General features: G+C 44.4%; 1 protein-coding gene across 1 annotated transcript; it reads left to right on the top strand.

Moving 5' to 3' along the window:
* Nucleotides 1–25: 25 nt before the first annotated feature.
* On the top strand, nucleotides 26–8,171 carry mstnb (myostatin b). Its single transcript, XM_086124579.1, has 7 exons — nucleotides 26–171; nucleotides 537–612; nucleotides 1,084–1,249; nucleotides 1,322–1,480; nucleotides 2,060–3,866; nucleotides 5,134–5,504; nucleotides 6,344–8,171. The coding sequence occupies exons 5-7, from the start codon at nucleotides 3,488–3,490 to the stop codon at nucleotides 6,722–6,724; spliced, it is 1,131 nt and encodes a 376-aa protein (XP_085980705.1). The 5' UTR covers nucleotides 26–171; nucleotides 537–612; nucleotides 1,084–1,249; nucleotides 1,322–1,480; nucleotides 2,060–3,487; the 3' UTR covers nucleotides 6,725–8,171.
* The last annotated feature ends 8,063 nt before the right edge of the window (nucleotides 8,172–16,234 follow it).

The raw sequence follows: 16,234 nt of genomic DNA, 5'->3' as shown, positions 1-16,234 counted from the left end.
GTCCGGAGGATGTAGCGCGGACGGACTGCCGGGGACGCCCGCCGGGCCGAGAGTCCGCATGCGTAGCTGCCGGACTAGACCGAGGGGACGGGTCTAGAGAGGCGCATCCTTGGTGGAGATGGTCTGGATCCTCGGGCGGTGACGAGAGCTGGCCCCTGCAGACGAAAGAGGGTGAGTGATTTACGGTACATATGCCAAGTATTCGCAGCGCTTGACGTCTTCCTGATTCTGTTGGATGTCCGACTTGTTCCCGAATGGATTCAAGGTCGTTCTTTTGAAAATCTGAAATTCTCTAAAAGCAAAGTCCTGTAAAAACTGAACGGAAGCATGATTGCTGCTTTCGTTGAAGACGTTTGATGTGCGCCCTTCAAACACTCGTCCAAAGTAATAAACAAATGAACATTGATGTGAGTCCTTGGGAGCGGTCTCAGGGGGCTTTGTGAGGTTGCGGGGGTGTCCCCCTGAAAGCCGCCGGCCTCCGCGCTGTTCTTGTGCTGCCGATGTTTTACGGCTTTCTGTCCTTTCGGTCTATTGAGGTGACGCGACGGGCCGGCTCCCTCCCATCTGTCCGCCCTGACAAGCGTAGCAGCTCCGTTTCATCCGCGAAAGATGGTAAACACCGCCTTGAACGAGCTGGCTGTTGTCCACTGGATTGTTTGGGCTCTATTCATACAAATGTTGGCATTGTCATCACAATTGCCGAAGTACAGTTCAGTTGCGTTTAACTTTAAAGTTCAAGATTTTTTCATGTGATCCTAAAGATGTCTTTTTTTTTTTACTTTTAGTTCGGTCTTTTTTAAATTACACTTTTAAATCCAGTGTGCGTGCGTTTGTTTGAAGCATTTATTGAAGTACCGTTTTTAGTTCATTTCAAAAATGATTATTTATATCGCGTCTATATTTTCCTGAATTTAGGCTCGGTGTTGGATTGCATAACGTTACAATGGTTGACAGCAATATTAAGTAATAAAATGTTGGGCCTCCTCCTACAGTGCTGTCTTTTAATGGTGGTCATTAAGTCCTGATGATGGCACTTGGAGCGCCAAAAAGTTGTTGTTTTTTGTTGTTGTTGTTTTTTTTCAGGTGAGACTTGGTGTAAAAAGTTTGAGAAGCAGTGGTCTGGAGTCTAGAGTCTCCTGCAGAAGCGAAATTATGGCCCGATTTGTGCGAGGGTGTGGGACGGATCTGTTTGTATGAAGGGCACAGGGGGTCTTCGGTTTACGACCGTCCCGACGTACGACGTCTCGAGGTAACGAACCGTAAGAACATATGGCATGCTTTGTTAGCGTCGTACTTAGTGATTTTTTTTCCCTTGACTGAGTGATGGACTACGACGCGTCCCGACCTACGCACATGGCAACGCAGCTCCGTCGTACATCGAGGAATCGACCATCCCCCGTGCTGCATCATTGTATCGAATAGATTACAAGACAGATGTTTGCTTCAACCTCTGCGAGGAAAACGAGCACACGTGCAGCATGTGAGCAAAGAAAAGCATGACATACTTGGAAAGGCGTGTGACGTCATCCCGGTCTCCTCCGCGCACGGGAACGTTCAAGTTGACGCGTGCAAATAAACAACAAACAAATCGTCCTCTTCAACCAGCCCCACGAGAGAATAATTTGCACTGGTGCCGCTCCTCACTCGATGCACATCCCGACTGATCTCAGCCCAAGCAGACGACGTGGACGCGCGCGCGCGCGCGAGCAAGAGGTCACGATTGACCGAAGCAGCGGCGCTATCTGGTGGACACTTGGGGGAGTGCAGTGCAAGCGAGCCGACGGGGGTTATTCGGCGCCTTTGCATTGCCATGGCTACGAATGTCCACTAGGTGGCACTGTTGCAATTCAAAGTGCATTTTCCTTCGTTTCGCATTTTACAATGCCTTGCCTTGCGAATTAAATGTACATTTAATTCGTGTGAGACCAAGTCAGATATTATCTGTGTGTGTGTGTGTGAGAGAGAGAGAGACTTTGTGTCAGGCTACCGTGCGTGTCGATAGTGTTGGAATAAATAAATGATCCATCCATCCATTCTTAACACCGCTTATCCTGAACAGGGCCTATAGCAGCTGACTTCCGGGGGAAGGCAGACTACATCCTGAACTGGACGCCGATCAGGTGCAGAGACAGACGACGATACACACCGTCACTGAGTGGGACGCTATCCGACGCTGCAAATCAGGGGAGTGTACCACGACACCATCAGCGACCCAAGCATGAATCGTAAATACAAATGAAAACCGAAATGTTGAATTCATCTTTCGATGCCACTAAAAGCAGATGCTTTCAATCAACGGATGAAATAACGGTACTGACCTCAGTGTTCCAGAACATTTGGAGGGGTGTCTTTTTTTTTTTTTTCCTGGTGAACGACCACTTGGTGGCACTCCCCATCCATATTCTGTGGTCCAAACAACTATCAAGACAGCCTGTCCACTTCCATGTTTAGATGTGTTATTTTTAATATTATAAATTATGTAGAACTGATGAAACTCGTCTGTAGTTAGGTAAACCAAAAACTGCCTCTCTAATGTATTATTGTATACGTTCCTAATAAATCGATTTTGAAATCGGGAGACATGATATGTCTCCCTCTAGTGGTACTCACAAGCATGAGATAAGATATCCTTTATTTGTCCCACACTGGGGAAATTTACTCCCTAAATCGAGTTGTAGTTAATTTTGAAGTTCCTCTTATTTTCAAACATTTTTAAAGTAACATTTTTATTTGTTTTTTTCCCCTTATGTGAATTACACGTGTTCCGCTTCTTGCCAGAAATGGATGAGTGGAATTGTTAATTATAGCACAAGTACAATAGTTTAAAATATATATATACCGTATATATTTGAGTAGAATGTGAATGTTCAAACTTTTCATCTCCCCACAGTGGCCTACAATAATTTTAAATATACTTTTTAGGACTAAAACCATGGTCTCGTTTTTCAATGGACACTTAGCCCTTTTATGCAACTGCATTTTCACGTTGCTCATTATCGTGATAGCTAAAACTTTTTGGTGATTTATAACGCGGGAATCCCTTTTTTTTTTTTCAAAACAAATGTGCATTTTATCATCAGAAAAATATCGGCGTGATCATATGTGCTGATTGTTATGTAAAATGAAGTCGTTGCCACATTGCCTTGCCCATAACGAAAGACACGCACACGCGCATCACGTCTTGTGCAAAGAAGGTCAAATTTGCTTGCGCCGGTTGCGCAATCGGCGCACGAAAAGTCAATCTATCCCCAATCTGCTCGTGACTCCCCCCGCCCACAGTCCCTTTATGGTGTGACAGGGGAGGGGAAAAAAAGTTGTCACGGTTCGAAATCATTGTTGGCCTCCCCAGCCAATCATCGTTTTGGACGCCAAAAAAGCGAATATAAAAACGTGCGCGCTAATCAAGTGATGCCAATCAGTGTTTGGACTTTAATCCTAAAGAAAGCGCGTTTTTTTTCTACCCCCCCTCCATCTGTGCGCGCACACAATGCGTTTCTCTCACGCCGGCTTGACTTTGCTGATGCTTTCGGCTGCAGTGTGCCTGTGCGAGCAGCAGGCGCAGACGCAGCAGTCTTCCGGCGGGCCGGAGGAGCCGTCCGAGCCGTGCTCCACCTGCGACGTGCGCCAGCAAATCAAAAGCATGCGCCTGAACGCCATCAAGTCCCAAATCCTGAGCAAGCTGCGCATGAAGGAGGCGCCCAACATCAGCCGCGACGTGGTCAAGCAGCTCCTGCCCAGGGCGCCGCCGCTGCAGCAGCTGCTGGACCAGTACGACGTCCTGGGGGACGACAACCGCGACGACGCGGTCGCGGACGAGGACGACGAGCACGCCGTCACCGAGACCGTCATGATGATGGCCACGGAGCGTAAGTGGACCGATTGGAATCGCTTTTGAGTCGTTCCGTTTGAAAGCGGCGCTCGGTGATCACATTTTGCGGAGTCCCTCTTGAGATGTCGTCGCAAACTTGTGCGACGTGCGAGTTGCGGCTGTCGATTGAACATGTCATCGATTATTGAAGCGTGGGGAGAACCGGAGACGAGCCTTTGCCGTCAAATGTTGATCGGGTGTTTCCGTTACACGGCGATAACATTTTTGAACGCGTTCTCATTTCAAAAGTCTGTTTCAAAAATGCTCGCATTTATAAAACATCGCGAGTTATTGCGATTGATTGGCAAATGCATTAAGGCGGCTCATTTGTAGCGAACATATTTGATTCCTTTCATTAGATGGTGCGTTAAATAATCCCCAAACACACCAATGGGCTAAAATAACAACACCCTTTGTCCTCGAGAGCAAAATGATGATGCAAATATTTGAAATGCTGATGGTGAAGAGGAAGAAGGTATTTACGGAAATCTCAAACGTTCTCTTTGATGAAACAAAAGTGAAGGACCGATATCGGCGACACGTATCGATTTACACGTGAAATGGGATGAAGTTGCCATTCACGTATCTTCAATTACATTTTAACCGGTCAAAATGTTGCTGTAACTATCGCAAACGGAGAACAACGATTCACTTCAAATAAGCTGTAAGTCAGTGGTGGGGATATTCGCTGCGGAATTGTAGTAGGATCTTTGCTGCGGAGAAGCGTATGAAGGGGGAAAAAAAGACGTCAGTCAGCTGGAGATACTGTATCTCCGTTTCAGGTTAGATTGGGCAAAACTCAAATCCATCGTTTTGACGGGACGTGGGATGTAATTGCGACGGGCAAGCCGTTGTTGATATCTACAATGTTAACTGTCAAACTTAGCTTTGAATCTGATTGAAACAGAGTCGACAATGACAACCTGGAGTGACCGTTTTACGTACGCCACAAAAGCAAATGGAGGGAAAAACGAGTGGACGATGGCCGGTAAACGCCCGGTTTCTTTTTGGAACAACAGTCGGAATTGGGCAGAGGTGGCAAAAGTACTCGCACCGTCGGTACTTAAGTCGACGCGTCCTGCAGATAATGACATAGAAGTGACAACGGGTCCTGCGGGAGCAAAACAACCCCAAAAATGCAAAACGGGCTCATAATAGCAGCGATAATAATGAAAAGGCCTCACCTCCCGCCCGTATGCATTTTCCAGATGAGCGCGAAACTCAATTATCTGTTCATTAACGCGCGCGGTCCCGTTCTCCCTCAGCCGACCCGGAGGTGCAAGCCGACGGCTCGCCCAAATGCTGCCTGTTCACGCTGAGCCCCAAGTTCCAGGCGAGCCGCGTGTTGCGGGCGCAGCTGTGGGTGTACCTGCGGCCGGCCGAGGAGCCCACCGCCGTCTTCCTGCAGATCTCGCGGCTGACGCCGGCGTCGGACGGCGGGCGGCGCGTGCGCGTGCGCTCGCTCAAGCTGGACGTGAAGGCCGGGGCGGGCTCCTGGCAGAGCATCGACGTCAAGCAAGTGCTGAGCGTGTGGCTGCGCCAGCCCGACACCAACTGGGGCATCCACATCAACGCCTACGACAACGCCGGCAACGACTTGGCCGTCACCTCCGCCGAGCCGGGCGAGCGAGGCCTGGTGAGATTCCCCTCGCCGAAAAAAAAAATTTGCGTTTCAAAATGTATACAGGCAGCCCGTTAGCGTAAGAGCCTTTGTCATTTTGTTGTTCCAAATAACAAACAAAAAAAAAGCCCTTCCATTTTTTCACGATATTTGGACTGCGCCCTGTTCGGCGAAGCGGCTGGCAAAAGTCGTCGGAGAAGCTCCGACGTTGATGGGACGCTAATTGACTTTCTTCTCATTTCCTGTCAGAATGTTGCCAAATGCTGAGCGTTAAGCATCAAGCTAATAAAAGCGAAATCCTGTCCAAGTACTCTGGCAAGGGAACGGGAGGGCGTCCTGCTGCCACCTAGTGGCACTTGAATAGGGCATGCTGCTGCTGCTGCTGCTTGCTGATGAAGTTTCCCGACTCGTTTCCATCACTCATCAGCATAAATTCCAAAAGAAAAATCGCAAAAAGCCAAAGAAAATGACCACGCGCATTTATGGATGAATTCCACTAAGTTGAAGTCTCCCAAGATTTGCGGACCACGACGACGCCGTGACCCAGGAAAAAAATTTTCGCCGCTCAAATTGACCGGCGGGAAAAGTTTTCAATATTAAGACCACATGAAAACACAATGGGACAGAATTTATGAGAATGAAGCTAAAATGTGTACAAATATAATCATTTGACTTTTTCTTCAGCGACTAGCACGTCCAGCTCACAGCGCAGAGGTCTGCGGTTTGATTCCGACCTTCTTGTGTGGAGTTGACTTTATTCTCATTACGTTCTAACTGTTTCTCTCAGAAAGTTTTGGTCTCTGGCTCGGTTCACGTGTGACGTGGTCTCCACGTTGTCTTTTGTGTCGCGGCAGCAACCCTTCATGGAGGTGAAGCTGAGCGAGGCTCCGCGGCGCCTGCGCAGGGACTCGGGCCTGGACTGCGACGAGAACTCGCCAGAGTCGCGCTGCTGCCGCTACCCGCTCACCGTGGACTTCGAGGACTTCGGCTGGGACTGGATTATCGCGCCCAAACGCTACAAGGCCAACTACTGCTCGGGCGAGTGCGAGTACATGCACCTGCAGAAGTACCCGCACACCCACCTGGTGAACAAAGCCAACCCGCGGGGGAACGCCGGCCCGTGCTGCACCCCCACCAAGATGTCGCCCATCAACATGCTCTACTTCAACCGCAAAGAGCAGATCATCTACGGCAAGATCCCGTCCATGGTGGTGGATCGCTGCGGCTGCTCTTGAGGCCCCGGCCCGTCGCGGGAGAGTAGGGAGCCGTCGAGGGGGCTTTTCCACCCCCCAAACACCAATTCCAGTCTTTTTCCTGGTGCGGTCGAGGCCCCGATAAGCCCAAGGCGCTCACGCAGCTTACTGTCGCTTCCTTTCGCTCCTCCGCGAGGGAGACGCTAGCCATAGACAACAAGGCTTTCGCAATCATCGCTGGGCCCCGGGCGCATTTTTGCTGACCGTAATCTCAAAACAAAAACAAAACCCGGTCGTCTCCCGAAGAAGTGTTCGCGCCAACGAACCGTCCCCAAACACTTTTTCAGATCACTTCACGCTTAACTTGGCTCGTCCGTAAATGCCCGACGGACGATTTGATTTCACAAATTGACGGAAGCGAAGACTCTCCGCAACCCGAACGCCTCCCCGACATACCGAGCTCGTCTCTCGGTGCAGATGTATCACTTAAGCATGCAACGCCGATTCACCGCAATTGCAGATTTGATCAAAAATGGGAACAGTGGAGTTCTTCACAAGTGGCACGGGGTAGCCCCCCCCTCCCCCCACGTTACTTCCTGTTTCGTCACCCAAAGCTGTCCCCCTAGCAACATCAACTCAAACTAACAATACTATTGTTACAGTTAGGAACTCGCATTTCTTTCTTCATATAGGAAACCAAAACCACCTTCCAAAAAAAAAAAGAAAATCGATAGCGATCAAGTAAAAATAGCGCAGCGTGAGCTTTTTCTCCCTTTCGTCTGTAAAGAGTTGAATCAAAATGACCCTGCCGAGAGACAGCAGTAAGGGAACCCGCGCGCAAAATTTGGAAGTGAACAAGCCGTCTGAAGGAAAGGTAAAACGCGCGGAACGAGCAAAAACAGTCCCATTGCCGCTCTGCAACTTTTAGCGCGTGTCTCGAGAACCTCCACGGGCGTCTGTGTCGCGTCTTCATACCCACAGCGGCTACAGTCGGAAGATTTTAGAGTGCCACAAGTTGCCTTGTCTGATCAGTCGCACGTCTCGGAGTCCGCTTTCTGTGCTCCGAAACAAACTTATGAGTCCAGGAAACCTGTGCGGTCCCAGGAAATTTTGTCCCAGCAAGCGCCCTCATCATTCTAAAGCCAATATACAACGTATACCCCAAAATGGTGAAGGCTCAAAGAACGCAGTGTTCGAGGCAAACGTCGATTGTGGGAATATGTTGAGTACGCGTATGCTCTGTACAATGCAGTTTGCACTATGGCCCGCCAATAGGAAACACTTGGTGGCTACGAAAGTTGTAAAAAATTGATTTTGATACGTTTGTATTGTATGCATATGAATTTGTCGTTACTGGGGTTTTCGTTTCTTTTTTTTTTCTTAACCGCTTTTTGGTCCTCACGAATTAAATTGCAATTTAACAAGAAAGCAGATGTACTGCAACAACTATATACTGTACTTATTTTACCAAATAAAGTTTTTAGCTTGAGTGCTGGTCTTTGTTTTAAGCTACCAAAAATGATGCACCATCAAAGAATCAATTCAAAGGTTTGTTTCCAAAAACATGACACAAGCTTGAAGATGATTGGTGAAAACGCGTGCAGAGACTGTGAATTGTGGAGGTGATTCAGAGTTTTCCAGATTTTTGAGGGGTGAGGCATGGTTAAAATGATACCAAGGCTCGGGTGGGATTTCCCCCTCCCCCCCTTGCCCACTATATAAAAACTCGAGCGCCTTTGTTCGCATCTGCAGTCACCTGCCCAAATGGAGACTTGCACTTAGCAAACGCACTTTCCCTTTAGATAGCCCACTGGCGTGGCTGCTTTAGAGTGCCTTGTTGTTGCCCTAGAGCAGGGGTGGGCAATTCCGGTTGTCGAGGGCCAAAATCCTGGATGATTCATGTTTCCCTGCTCCAACACACCCGATTCAAATGAACAGCTCGTCAGCAGGCTCTGCAGAAGGTGGATAATGATCTTGATGAAAGTCAGACAAAGATATATATATTTGAACAAAGTTTAAACAGTTGTGTCCCATCTTAACTCTTTGTGTCACATAGAGATTCAAGGAAAAAAAATCAAATTAAAAATGAATTTAAACACGTACGTAATTTGGCTGGCAACACGACAGGAGGGCTCATCTCGGCAGCATTTATTGCAAGTGCTCATTTCACCAGCTCATGGATAGTCCAAGCCAGGGGTCCCCAACGGCCGGTCCGCAGGGCATTTGGTACCGGGCCGCACAGAAAGAACGTGCCTTAATTCCGTTTCATTTATTTCGGAATAGGACAGATGTTTTATTTTGAAAAATTACCGGATTCACCGCTACATCTGTCTGTGTCACGCTTGACACACGTGAAACCACGCTTCTCCGTCACGTGACCGATTACGCTAAAAACAAAACGTTGGAGGTCGCAAAATGAGTTTAAAAACTGCTGGAGATCGCAAATGACGGCGGCGTTAAAAGTACGTTCGAGACAACTGGATTAAAATTATGGCTGAAGATCATAATTTTAATCCAGTTGAGATCGCCACAATAGCACCGTTGCTATTTCCGACGTCCTACCTGTGTGAGGTGGGGGGTTTCTGCAGCAACGGCGACTAAAACAAAATTACGAAGTAGACTGGACATAAACCACACACTTGAGGTGTCATTGTCTCCTATTACCCCGAGATGGGACCGTCGAGTTGCAGAAAATAAAGCTCGGGGCTGTGGTGAGTCGTCATTTTCATGCACTTTGAATTTGCGTTGTATCGTATTTTGAAGGCATTAAACATTACCATAGCGATCAGTGTTGCGGCCAAATTAGACGCTCCTTGTGTTTATTATTATATTTCGAAAACACCACCGTTCTCATGCAGCTCATACCATATTATTTTGTTGTATTAATCCACCACATCTTAAGATAAGATAAGAAAACCTTTATTAGTCTCGCAATTGAGAAATTCCCAATTCACAGCAGCAAAGTTATGAAAGGAAGAAGTAGAACAACAAAATATGCCGGTCCCTGAAAATATTGTCTGACATAAACCGGTCTGTGGGGCAAAAAAGGTTGGGGACCCCTGGTCCAAGCGACCGCGATATGCATAAGCGATTGATTTTCATCGCTCTCTTTTTTGTTGTTGTTGATTTACAAGCGACGCGGGACTTGACGGACTTTTAAGAGCTTCGCCTCAGCAGCTGAGAATCTGTATGTCTTCAACACATGCTGTAAACTGATAACACACGTGGTGTGAGTAAGCAGGGAGTAAAATCCCAGTCAGCAAAATTGGTCTGGCCCAGCTCTGGGGCAGACACGGCACGTACACTCGGCCCACATACCTCAATGAATGACGGTCCTGCAGTGGCCCACGTCTGGCATCCACGATGTGGGCCGCATTCGGCCCAGATCTGAGCCGCATTGTAAAACCATATCTGGACCATGTACAGTATAGTCAGGTGTTTTTAGACGAAAAAAACGACCGTGTATAGTAAGGCGTTTTTAGCCGAAAAAAATGACATAGTATAGTAAGGCGTTTTTGGCCCAAAAAAAACGACATCGTATAGTAAGGCATTTTTGAGCCTAAAAAACGACAAAGTATAGTAAGGCGTTTTTGGCCTGAAAAAAAAACGACCATGTATAGTAAGGCGTTTTTAGCCGAAAAAATCGACCATGTATAGTAAGGCGTTTTTTGCCGAAAAAAACGACCATGTATAGTAAGGCGTTTTTTGCCGAAAAAAACGACCATGTATAGTAAGGCGTTTTTTGCCGAAAAAAACGACCATGTATAGTAAGGCGTTTTTCGCCGAAAAGAACGACATAGTATAGTAAGGCGTTTGTAGCCGAAAAAAACGACCATGTAGGGTAAGGCGTTTTTAGCCGAAAAAAACGACCATGTATGGTAAGGCGATTTTAGCCGAAAAAAACGACCATGTATAGTAAGGCGTTTTTTGCCGAAAAAAACCCGACAATGTATAGTAAGGCGTTTTTTCGCCGAAAAAAACGACCATGTATCGTAAGGCGTTTTTTGGCCGAAAAAAATGACAATGTATAGTAAGGCGTTTTTCGCCGAAATAAACGACCCTGTATAGTAAGGCGTTTTTTGGCCGAAAAAAACGACCATGTATAGTAAGGCGTTTTTAGCCGGAAAAAACGACCATGTATAGTAAGGCGTTTGTAGCCGGAAAAAACGACCATGTATATTAAGGCGTTTTTAGCTGAAAAAAACGACCATGTATAGTAAGGCGTTTTTAGCCGAAAAAAACGACCATGTATAGTAAGGCGTTTTTAGCCGAAAAAAACGACCATGTATAGTAAGACGTTTTTAGCCGAAAAAAACGACCATGTATAGTAAGGCGTTTTTAGCCGAAAAAAACGACCATGTATAGTAAGGCGTTTTTAGCCGAAAAAAACGACCATGTATAGTAAGGCGATTTTTGGCCGAAAAAAACGACCATGTATAGTAAGGTGTTTTTTGGCCGAAAAAACCCGACAATGTATAGTAAGGTGTTTTTAGCCGAAAAAAACGACCATGTATATATAGTAAGGCGTTTTTTGGCCGAAAAAAACCACCATGTATAGTAAGGCGTTTTTAGACGAAAAAAACGACCATGTATAGTAAGGCGTTTTTAGCCGAAAAAAACGACCATGTATAGTAAGACGTTTTTAGCCGAAAAAAAACGACCATGTATAGTAAGGCGTTTTTAGCCGGAAAAAACGACCATGTATAGTAAGGCGTTTTAGCCGAAAAAAACGACCATGTATAGTAAGGCGTTTTTAGCCGAAAAAAACGACCATGTATAGTAAGGCGTTTTTAGCCGAAAAAAACGACCATGTATAGTAAGGCGATTTTTGGCCGAAAAAAACGACCATGTATAGTAAGGTGTTTTTTGGCCGAAAAAAAACGACAATGTATAGTAAGGCGTTTTTAGCCGAAAAAAACGACCATGTATATATATAGTAAGGCGTTTTTTGGCCGAAAAAAACCACCATGTATAGTAAGGCGTTTTTAGACGAAAAAAACGACCATGTATAGTAAGGCGTTTTTAGCCGAAAAAAACGACCATGTATAGTAAGGCGATTTTTGGCCGAAAAAAACGACCATGTATAGTAAGGTGTTTTTTGGCCGAAAAAACCCGACAATGTATAGTAAGGCGTTTTTAGCCGAAAAAAACGACCATGTATATATAGTAAGGCGTTTTTTGGCCGAAAAAAACCACCATGTATAGTAAGGCGTTTTTAGACGAAAAAAACGACCATGTATAGTAAGGCGTTTTTAGCCGAAAAAAACGACCATGTATAGTAAGACGTTTTTAGCCGAAAAAAAACGACCATGTATAGTAAGGCGTTTTTAGCCGGAAAAAACGACCATGTATACTAAGGCGTTTTTAGCCGAAAAAAACGACCATGTATAGTAAGGCGATTTTTGGCCGAAAAAAACGACCATGTATAGTAAGGTGTTTTTTGGCCGAAAAAAAACGACAATGTATAGTAAGGCGTTTTTAGCCGAAAAAAACGACCATGTATATATAGTAAGGCGTTTTTTGGCCGAAAAAACCACCATGTATAGTAAGGCGTTTTTAGACGAAAAAAACGACCATGTATAGTAAGGCGTTTTTAGCCGAAAAAAACGACCATGTATAGTAAGACGTTTTTAGCCGAAAAAAACGACCATGTATAGTAAGGCGTTTTTAGCCGAAAAAAACGACCATGTATAGTAAGGCGTTTTTAGCCGAAAAAACCGACCATGTATAGTAAGGCGTTTTTGGACGAAAAAAACGACATAGTATATAGTAAGCCGTTTTTGGACGAAAAAAACGACATAGTATAGTAAGGCGTTTTTTAGCCGAAAAAAACGACCATGTATAGTAATGCGTTTTTAGCCGAAAAAAACGACCATGTATATATAGTAAGGCGTTTTTAGCCGAAAAAAACGACCATGTATAGTAAGGTGTTTTTGGACGGGAAAAAAACGACATAGTATAGTAAGGCGTTTTTGAGCCGAAGAAAACGACCATGTATAGTAAGGCGTTTTTGGCCCGAAAAAAAACGCCTTACTATACTATGTCGTTTTTTTCGGGCCAAAAACGCCTTACTATACTATGTCGATTTTTTCGGCTCAAAAACGCCTTACTATACTATGTCGTTTTTTTCGGGCCAAAAACGCCTTACTATACTATGTCGTTTTTTTTCGGGCCAAAAACACCTTACTATACTATGTCGTTTTTTTCGGCTCAAAAACGCCTATGTCGTTTTTTTCGGGCCAAAAACGCCTTACTATACTATGTCGTTTTTTTCGGGCCAAAAACGCCTTACTATATACTATGTCGTTTTTTTTCGGCTCAAAAACGCCTTACTATACTATGTCGTTTTTTTCGGGCCAAAAACGCCTTACTATACTGTCGTTTTTTTCGGGCCAAAAACGCCTTACTATATATACTATGTCGTTTTTTTCGGCTCAAAAACGCCTTACTATACTATGTCGTTTTTTCGGGCCAAAAACGCCTTACTATACGATGTCGTTTTTTTCGGCTAAAAACGCCTTACTATACATGGTTGTTTTTTTTGGGCTAAAAACGCCTTACGTTCTCACATAGGGTCTACGCAGGATGTTCATTACAACACTGTTAGTAAAGTGGTTTGTGCGTCCGCGTCCCAATGCAGAGGTGCAGGGTTCGATTCTGGCTCAGGCCATTTGTTTGTTGTCAAAAACATGTGTGGCCATCCTTTTTTTTTTTATTCTCTTCACGCTCTCACTCACACCAAGGAACAATTCACAAAATGCCTAATGATGCATCAGCATTTTTTTCTGCAAAAATACTCCTTTTTGGACATGGTCGTTTTTTATTGTGAAAAACACCTTTCTTTACAAAGAAAAAAAAAAGCCGGCATGGTGTCTTGAAAAAAAAAGTGTCATATTGAGACAATGTCGATTGCTCACGTCCAGCCAGCTAGTCGAGTGGTTAGTGGGTCTGTATCCCAGTGCTGAGGTGCTAGGTTCAATCCCAGATCTGGTGATATGTGTATTCTCAAAAACATATGGGGCCATCTATTTTTTGCTCTCATTCACACCAATTAACAATTCACAAAACACCTGACAATACATGGTCGTCTTTTTAGCTGTAAAAAAACGCCTTGCTATAAATGGTCGTTTTTTATTGTGAAAAATGCCTTCCAACACAAAAAAAAAAAGCTTGATTATTCATGGGCTTGTATTTGGAAAAAAAAGTGTCTTGTATTGGGACAATGTGAAGTGTTTATGTCGGCCTGGTAGTCGAATGGTTAGTGTGTCTGTGTCACAGTGCAGAGGTGCAGGGTTCGATTCCAGCTCCGGGCTTCTTGTGTGTTTTCAGAAACAAGCGTGGCCATCCATTTTCTGATCCTCTTCTCCAGACATATCTTTGCACTCACACCAAGGAACAATTCACAAAACACCTTCCTATCCATCGTCTTTTTTTTTGGCTAAAAACAAGGCCTTACTATACATGGTGTTTTTTTTTCGTCTAAAAACGCCTTACGATACATGGTCGTTTTTTTTCGGCTAAAAACGCCTTACTACACTATGTCGTTTTTTCGGGCCAAAAACGCCTTACTATACTATGTCGTTTTTTTCGGGCCAAAAACGCCTTACTATACTATGTCGTTTTTTTCAGGCCAAAAACGCCTTCCTATACTATGTCGTTTTTTTTCGGCTCAAAAACGCCTTACTATACTGTCGTTTTTTCGGGCCAAAAACGCCTTACTATACTATGTCGATTTTTTCGGCTCAAAAACGCCTTACTATAATATACTATGTCGTTTTTTTTCGGGCCAAAAACGCCTTACTATACTATGTCGTTTTTTTCGGGCCAAAAACGCCTTACTATACTATGTCGTTTTTTTCGGCTCAAAAACGCCTTACTATACTATGTCGTTTTTTTCGGGCCAAAAACGCCTTATGTCATTTTTTTCGGGCCAAAAACGCCTTATACTATGTCGTTTTTTACAGGCCAAAAACGCCTTTATACTATGTCGTTTTTTTGGGCTACAAATGCCTTACTATACATGGTCGTTTTTTTCGGCTAAAAACGCCTTACTATACATGGTCGTTTTTTTCGGCTAAAAACACCTTACTTAAACATGGTCTTTTTTTGGTCGAAAAACGCCCTCCTATAAATTGTCGTTTCTTTCGTCTAAAAAAACGCCTTACTATACATGGTCGGGTTTTTCTCGGCTAAAAACACCTTACTATATATGGTCGGGGGGTTTTCGGCTAAAAACAGCTTACTATATATATGGTCCTTTTTTTTCGGCTAAAAACACCTTACTACACATGGTCGTTTTTTTTGTCGAAAAACGCCTTACTATAGATGGTCGTTTTTTTTCTCAACTAAAAACGCCGATACATGGTCGTATACATGGTCGTATTTTTGGGCTAAAAACGCCTTCCTATACATGGTCATTTTTTTGGGGGCTAAAAACGCCTTACTATCCGTGGTGGGGGGGGTTTCGGCTAAAAACGCCTTACTATACATGGTCGTTGTTTTTGTCGAAAAACGCCTTACTATACATGGTCGTATACATGGTCGTATTTTTGGGCTAAAAACGCCTTCCTATACATGGTCATTTTTTTGGGGGCTAAAAACGCCTTACTATCCGTGGTGGGGGGGTTTTCGGCTAAAAACGCCTTACTATACATGGTCGTTTTTTTTCGGCTAAAAACGCCTTTCTGTACATGGTTGTTTTTTTTCCGTCTAAAAACGCCTTACTATACATCACTGGTGTCAAACTCATTTCATATGGTGGGCCACATACGGCCTCGGTAGATGTCAAGTGGGCCGGACCATTAAAATGATAACATACTTTGCTCTAAACAACCAAAACAATATGTCTTTCCTTTGTTTTGGTACAAAGAAGCACAAGAACATTTGGAAAATGTTGAAATTTAATGAACGTATCTTTTACAAAACATTTCATGAAGCAACTTACATTTCCTTCAACAAATGTGCAATTTACTTTTATCATTCACATATATGCATTGCAACTGATCCCATTGATTGTCCAAACTTTAACAAGTAATTGGTATTGAAAAATATAGTAATGCACTTTATGAATAAACAAGATTTATAAAGAAAGGAAGTTTTAAACCATTTACACGTGCATATAAAATCTAAATGTAATCCCTGCCTACACCTTACAAACTAAGGAGAGTGCTATTAAATGTGTAAATGTGAGAGTGCTATTGATAGCGTCTGCTGTCATGGGTCTGTCTCAGTGACGGACTGAGGCTGCTGTTGTCTTCTTCTCTGGTCAAAACAGTGTACCCTAGCGGATACTCAATGAATTGCACCTTATTAAAAATATTAATGGTGTCTTTTATGCATTTTTTTCATTTTTAAATTATCCTGCGGGCCTGATTGAACCTCGCGCGCGTGTGTGTGTGTGTGTGTGGGTGTGTGTGTGTCTGTGTGAGATGAATGGAATTCCGCATCGGTGTGCAATTGTAAAACAAGGCTGTGTGTTGAAAAAATAAATCTGAAACTGCATTTAAGGGTGGCTCAGTACTGGCTGGCCATATACGGGCCGGAGTTGTAAAT

This window comes from Hippocampus guttulatus, chromosome 11 (assembly GCF_054856545.1).
Source record: "Hippocampus guttulatus isolate MCC_2025c chromosome 11, RoL_Hgut_1.0, whole genome shotgun sequence".
Taxonomy (NCBI): Eukaryota; Metazoa; Chordata; class Actinopteri; order Syngnathiformes; family Syngnathidae; genus Hippocampus; species Hippocampus guttulatus.
This window is presented reverse-complemented; position numbering and strand designations above follow the sequence as displayed.